Source organism: Brienomyrus brachyistius, chromosome 19, assembly GCF_023856365.1.
Source record: "Brienomyrus brachyistius isolate T26 chromosome 19, BBRACH_0.4, whole genome shotgun sequence".
Taxonomy (NCBI): Eukaryota; Metazoa; Chordata; class Actinopteri; order Osteoglossiformes; family Mormyridae; genus Brienomyrus; species Brienomyrus brachyistius.
The window spans coordinates 19019959-19027746 of NC_064551.1; the positions used below are offsets into that span (position 1 = coordinate 19019959).

The 7788-nt window shown below is 39.6% G+C and overlaps 1 protein-coding gene across 3 annotated transcripts; it reads left to right on the forward strand.

Annotated features, from left to right (window-relative positions):
• Positions 1–192: 192 nt before the first annotated feature.
• LOC125714983 (myelin-associated glycoprotein-like) lies at positions 193–7710 on the forward strand. Of its 3 annotated transcripts, none has more exons than XM_048986164.1 (11): positions 193–393; positions 1499–1656; positions 1808–1913; positions 2127–2480; positions 2656–2967; positions 3125–3364; positions 4214–4573; positions 4731–4970; positions 5329–5416; positions 5513–5582; positions 6258–7710. In XM_048986164.1, exons 3-11 carry the CDS (start codon positions 1868–1870, stop codon positions 6852–6854), a joined length of 2307 nt encoding a protein of 768 aa, XP_048842121.1. In that variant the 5' UTR covers positions 193–393; positions 1499–1656; positions 1808–1867; the 3' UTR covers positions 6855–7710. The 3 variants fall into 3 exon arrangements, with proteins under 3 accessions (XP_048842121.1, XP_048842122.1, XP_048842123.1); XM_048986165.1 differs by having other exon boundaries at positions 6324–7710; XM_048986166.1 differs by having other exon boundaries at positions 2127–2402.
• The last annotated feature ends 78 nt before the right edge of the window (positions 7711–7788 follow it).

The following is a 7788-nucleotide window of genomic DNA, read 5'->3' on the forward strand; positions in this document are numbered from 1 at the left end:
CCTTTGTTACCCTGCAGCCCAAGGGTCTCCAAACTCTGGTCCTGCAGATCTTCTGCCCCTGCTGTAGCCAGTCTACCCCTCCTCCACTGCGCACTGTGTACGTGACAGACCTCCCCCTCCTCTCTGAATAATGCCGCCATCGTTACTGTGAACAAAGATGAGACACCCCACATAAACAGAACAATCCGTCGCATCAACTGAAGGAAATTTTAAGTAGGCGCAAAAACACTGGAGAATAAAAAAAGTTTAGTATTGGGAGACACACATGTGTTAGCGGGGCTATTGTGCTGTTAATGATGATGTCCTTTGTGACTTTTGACACAGAAAAACTGCAGAGTTCCTGTTTAATGATCTGCCTCTGAAGTATGCACATGTACACATCGCTCCAGTGAGGTAAATGCACAAGTGTGTTTTATTACTGTGGTAAACTCTGTTTAGTCATCTGTAGTTATCTGCATTGTAAGAGATACAAAGCATAACTTTATTTAGCCAAAATGGTTCTATTTACAAAAAAAGCTTCACTTGAGAGCGCACAAATAATATAGTATTAAGCTCTTATTTATGTATTAAGTGACCACCGACTGTCATAGTTGCATACTGATCTCATATTAATTCATCATTAATTAATTGTGAGGCGTCTTTTATCCCAAACAGTTACTATATTTGTTACTGTATCTGTCTATTCTTCAAACTGTTGTGAACTACAGGAGCGACTGAAGAAACAAGTAATGAATAACACAAGTGAGATACTGATCTCATGTTTGTTCATCATTAATGAATCATGATGTATCTTTTATCCCAAATAGCTGCTGTGTTTATTCATGATTTGTAATTTATTAGTTACTATGAAGAATTTGTGCCCGCTCAAGTTAAATGTTACCAAAAAATGTAACAAATCAACACATACCTTTAATTATATATACTGTAAAACAGTTTGAGGAAAAATAGCTTTGTTTGGTACAGCAGTGAGTTTTTGGTGTGTCCTTGTAGGTAGAAATGCATGCAATGTTTTTTCAGAATTTACAGTTTGCAGTCTAGCAGCAAAATCCTTGACCAAAATATGCATGGGGAAGCTATAGCAGCATTGGTGAACACAGACTTGAGAGTACTTAGATACTGGACAGGAAAACAAAACTTTAATAATTATATGCATAATTACAAACCTGCATCAAAATATAAGGTCTCAAAAAATGGTCTGAATGCATGTTTTGACAAAACCTGATACTTTCATAAGGGTTAAAAATGCCAGCTAAAAATTGCTGCTGTACATATTCACATATTGCAGTTCACAAGTTGCAAATATTTTTTTCTCTGCAAAATCAGGCACCTCATACTGGAGGCCCCGAGGTCATTGTGGTTTGAGTGTCTGCAAGTGCTGCATCTTACTGTGCTGAGTGCACACTCAACAAATAGCAGCAATTTCGCTTTGATTGTTCTCAAACATATATCTTGTTCACGAGAAATCACCACCTTAAATTTGTTCATTTTGGTCTTGCAGTGAAACTAAGAATTCAAGGCACTCATCAGTTCTCATAAGGATGATGGGAACACGTCACCCAAGACAGTAGCTACAGCATTCAGTGTGACATAGAACATTCATTTAATACCTGCAGTTTTTCCCTTATATTGATCCAGAGAAGGGACCCTATCAGAGAGGTAACTTACTGTAATATGGCTATTTCCTGCATGGCCGTTTAGTCCCGGGCTGCTAACCGAATGAAGGTCCGTGCTCAGGAACCATCTCAGCTTTTTGAAATTCCGAACGATTTACTGAAAGTATTATTTAAACACGCTGTGCTTCTGGCAGGTTTGTGTTACACGTGTTAGTGCTCTCCAGTGTCACAGCTTCCATTCAGCTGAGGGAGACATGACTGGGGCTGGGAGATTCATTCTCATTGGCTGCCTGCTGCAAGGTGAGAAACGGCCACTTGGGGATGGTGGGGGGGGGGGGGGGGGTGCAGACTTCTCTTGTCTCTTTACCAACTGCATGTTTCCTCTGTTTGCACAGTTTAATGACTCAAGTTGAATTTAATATCCTGTATTTCAGAATTGATTACATTAATGTAATATACTGACTTGTGTGTTACAGTGTAAATGTACAGCAGTGTTTCTTGGTATGATTACAGGGGCTCTGTGCAGTACCTGGTCAGCCCGGATGCCTCAGAACATACAAGCTCTGCATGGATCCTGTGTGCTGATTCCCTGCACATTCCAGATTCCATCTAACTGGTCAAAAAATCTGAAAGACCCAGTCGGAATGTGGTGGTCAAATAGAAGCTCAAATGGGAAAATTATATATTTTTCCAATAAAACAGCGAATGACATTCAAGGAAATATAATTGGGGATTTACTTAAGAAGAACTGCACCACAGTCCTGAACAATATTCTTTCGAGATGGACTGGTAATTTTTCCTTTAGGATTGAAGGCATCGGTGACCTTAAGTATAATTTTGATGCGAAAGTGAAAATTTATGTAAAAGGTACAGCTGCTTTATATTTTATATTAGCGTTTATTATTATTTTACTAATACAGAGAGATTTACAAAAACTTGACTTCTTGGATGTATTTCAGTTTCAGTGAATGTGAGTATTGGTGGATTTAAGCTGTGATATAATGTGATATGAATCATGTCACTCTGTCTCTATCTCTTCCAGACTCTCCACCCAGCCCCCAGATCACCATAAACAGGGACATGGTGAAGGAGGGGGGCTCTGTAAATCTGACCTGTTCGGCTCCAGCTCCCTGTCCATCACTCCCCCCGTCTCTGTCATGGACCCTCAAGCTGAGTGACAATATCACTGTATTTCAGAAGAATGATGATCACACTAAACATGTATCTTCTGTTATGAACTTTACTGCCTCACATCTCCACCATAAGCAGGAAGTCAAATGTACAGCAGTTTACAGGCTCCAAGCCAACAACAATGAGAGGACATCCTACACAAATGTGACTCTCAATGTTCAGTGTGAGTCCATTTTCATCATATTTCATTTCATGAAATTTCTTTATGAGATCTAGTATCATAATCTCTGTGTGAATTAAAATCAGACCTATATTGTTCCTGATCGACATAAGTCTTATTCCTGAGTCTTGCCTAGAACGTTTCTTTAACATTCCCACAGATTCTCCTAAAAACACTTTGGTGTTAAAAGGAAAAGACCGGAATCTAATCTGCAGCAGTGATGCCAACCCAGCAGTGAACAATTACACCTGGTATAAAGTGACTGGGAGTGAAATTAAAGTTGTTTCACACAGACAGAACCTCACCTGTAATATCACTGAGGTCAGTGGACAGTATTACTGTCAGGCTCGGAATGAACACGGCCTGCAGAATTCAAGCACTGTGCAGCTCGACAGTGAATGTAAGTAACACTCAATATCACTTTCTGATCAGATCAATTATAATTTTCCATTGTATTTATCTGAACATCTGAATTTCTACAGATTTTCATCTCTTGTATTTCTCAAATTATTTAATTTCCCTTATTTCCATTACATTCTCATTTATTTATTTATCAGACATTACTGTCCAAGGATATGCACAAGCCAGGCAGATAAAACGTCTGAAGGAGCCAGTTTAAGTCTAGTGCTGCCAGGCTGAATTTATGCAGCTGCATATTATCATTGGATTAGGAATGATATAAACCATTATTAGAAGCTAACATCAGAGAAGCTAGTCAAACCAGAACACAACAAGGACTTGGTTCCTACAGGACAAATGCAAAATACAAGGAAAAAGCATTTAATGTTGCCAAGTGAAAGTATAACATTGGAAAGTATATGAAGGCAGAGAGTGGGAGGGTCAGTGGGAGGATGAGCTGGTGAGGTTTTCCTAAAAGAGACGGGAGGTGAACTTGGTGCAAGAGCACCAAGACGTGACACCCAGTAGCAGCAAAGCCAGCTGCCAGTGGAGGAGTGACCAGTACAAAGTGACTGAGGGTGACAGGAATACTGTCACATAGTAACAGGAACTGTCTTCCCAAAGTTACATTCAGTGACACTGTCATGTGCAACTGAAGGGCTCAGAATGAGAAATATGAAAACTCAAATCATATATACATTATAAGGAATCTGAGATTTACTGACATACTTTGAAGTAATAAATAGTTGCCCCCACCCCCCCCCCCCCCCCCCCCCCACCGCAGGTGTGTGTGAGACGTGTGATACAATGTGATATGAAACATGTGATTCTTTGTCTCTATCTCTTCCAGACTCTTCACCCAGCCCCCAGATCACCATAAACAGGGACATGGTAAAGGAGGGGGGCTCTGTGACTCTGAGGGAGGGGGACTCTGTGATTCTGAGGGAGGGGGACTCTGTAAATCTGACCTGTTCGGTTCCAGCTCCCTGTCCATCACTCCCCCCGACTCTGTCATGGACCCCCAGGCTGAGTGACAGTATCACTGTATTTCAGGAGAATGATGATCACACTAAACATGTATCGTCTGTTATGAACTTTACTGCCTCACATCTCCACCATAAGCAGGAAGTCAAATGTACAGCAGTTTACAGGCTCCAAGCAGACAACAGTGAGAGGACATCCCACACAAATGTGACTCTCAATGTTCAGTGTGAGTCCATTTTCATCATATTTCATTTCATGAAATTTCTTTATGAGATCTAGTATCATAATCTCTGTGTGAATTAAAATCAGACCTATATTGTTCCTGATCGACAAAACTCTTCTTCCTGAGTTTTGCCTAGAACGTTTCTTTAACATTCCCACAGATTCTCCTAAAAACACTTTGGTGTTAATTGGAAAAGACCGGAATCTAACCTGCAGCAGTGATGCCAACCCAGCAGTGAACAATTACACCTGGTATAAAGTGACTGGGAGTGAAACTAAAGTTGTTTCACACAGACAGAACCTCACCTGTAATATCACTGAGGTCAGTGGACAGTATTACTGTCAGGCTCAGAATGAACACGGCCTGCAGAATTCAAGCACTGTGCAGCTCGACAGTGAATGTAAGTAACACTCAATATCACTTTCTGCTCAGTAAATGATGATGTTCTATTTCACCTGTGATGATTTTCCTCCTTATTTGAACATAAGTATAAACATTCTTGCCAAATCCATGATTATACCAAAGTGGAGTAGTAACCAGTACAAAGTGACTGAGGAAGACAGCAATACTGTCATATAGTATAACAGGGACTCTGTCAAAAGTTAAATTCATACCACACAGGTGTAAATCTGAATGTTCCGGAGCATATTTTGTAAAATTTCTGTGAGTTGTTTGAAACATGGTGTCGTAACCTTTCTGTGAATTTAAAGCAAATCTGAAGGATGTTATACAATATAATGGACACCCTCTGTTTGCAGCTGTCAAAGCTCCGCCCACTTTGATTGGCGCTGCAGCAGGGGCTGCTGGGATGATTCTCACCTGCATCTTACTGACAATTACTCTCAAGTGAGTGTCTGTACCCGAATCTCCCCTGAATGAAAAGGTACCTGCTTTGATATACAGCTTTTAACAGTCTGTTCCTGATCAATTCATCATTTCCAGGAAAAGCTGCAGCAGGCAGAATCATGGCAGTATGACACAGGAAACAGGAGAATTAACACCGACAAACCAGGTGAGTCTCTCTCATGGGCTGCAGATCCACACAAAGCACTGCATAACTGCACACGGACATGAGAGTATGGAGAGATCATATGAAGTGTGGACTTTATGACATATTACCAGCACAATTTATGTCATTAAATTAATGACCCTCCACTGACAATTTGTAAATGACAAATTTTAAGTGGAATCATAATTAAGTTTCTTAATTATCACAAACATTCTAATGTTATACATGGTCTGCAGCTTCCCACTGTCTCTGCCTTACTGATCTAATTGTGCTTCTCTGTCCATTTTCTAAAAACAAAATATATATATATTTTACTACTAGTCATATATACTTGACAGATTTTAATTGTAGGTTTACAGAAAATCTGTCTTAAATATTCTCTGTTAATTAGTATGCATCAGCCTGCCATCTTGATCAGTATCCCAGTTCCACTACTGCGGAATTCTACTGTTTATATTTATCATTAGTATTTTGCTGTAGATTGTTCTACATTTTGAAGCTGTTCACCAATATTTCTTTGATTAACTATTGTCTTGTTTTCTTATGGTCATATAATTGTAGTTTTTGTGGAATTATTGAATAACTGATCAGTTTAAAACTCACATTTTAAAACTTCACATGCATCTAATTTCTTTTTCTGATTTGCACTTTTGAAATCTATACATCAACAAATTTCAGTGTGAAAATGAGCTGAATGCTGAGCTGCTCTATGCCAGCATTGACCACAGCGGATTGACTGAACAGGGAACAGGAACCATCCGAGGGAGCTCACAGAGCACTGAGTACGCAGAGGTCAAGCTTAATACTCGGAAAGAGCAGGGAGGCACAGAGGAGAAGTCTGAGGCCCAGCAAGAACAGGAGCAGCATGTCAGTGTCTTGGGGATCGATCCTGAACCCAATGATAAGAGGAAGGAATCCCAGGAACCTGGTAGTGGGGATGTGTCTGGATGTGGCTTCAGAACCCCGGAATCTACAGAGACCCAGAAGAGGAAAACTGAAATTGGGGTGAAACAAGAGAACGTGGAGGACAGGAAGAGCTCAGGGCTGGATGATCTGCTTTACACACCTGAACCAAAGGAGGAAGCAACATATGCGAACATCTGCCGTCAGCTGGGCACCGAAGGTCCAGATAAGAGGTCTGCTACAGTGGGAGCTTCTGGGAATAAGCGGCAAAGAGGTGGAGATCAACAAGATGATTATGTGATTGCTTCCGAAGAGAAGGGAACCAATGAGAGTGAATATGCAGTGGTGAAGAAGGACAAAATTGTGCAGTAGAAAATTCATCCCAACTGGTTCATGGTATTCAGACAATGGGAGTGAACTGTTACGCTGTATGTGTTTTGAAAATATTGAAATGGGGGAAAATTGCATATTTCAGTTATATCTAGATAGAATTATATGCCATATATGCAATACAGTGCAATTATATGCCATTTATGCAATACAGTGTTACTGCTTTATTGGTTTTATATATTTTTAGCAATACATTTTTTAAGTTGTCGTAACATGCTGCAAACTAAGCTGGAACTAGCTTTTAAAGTAAAGATATTTCAAGAAGGAAAGTAAAATAAATAGCCACAAAAACAGGAAGTGCCACATATACACACACATACACACATACACACACACACATACACTCACACATACACACACACACACACACACACACAGACATGCTGACCATGAAGTGTACAGTACGGTTTGTACCCTCACAGTCTTCACATACATACTGCATAATAACATCTATTGGTTTTGTCATTCGCATTTTTGAGTAGAATTTTTCATCTTTTTTGATCTTTTTCATTCTTTTTCTTCTGTACTGAATTCACTGTATTCATACATATTTGCAAGACAATATTCATCAGGAATTGATTATGAAGACTGTGAGTCCAAATGACAGTTTAGTCGCCATGGAGAAGGCAAATTTGTATAAATAATGATATACATTAAAAGAATGATCTTCCAGAAGTGAATCTAAGAAAGTCTGACTGTGTGGGCACAAGCAGGGCACACTGGCACAGATGTGCAGTATTTATGTTACGCGTATGTCAAATGTGTATTTTAAATACAAAATTGTATACTGTCATTTGTATTTGACTCATAAAAATATATCATGTAATCTCAGAATAGTTTGATGGTCAGTATTTTTGCATTTTGAAAATAAAAGAAATATTTTCCCCAAAATGTAGGCGTGATGACATCCTGTGTG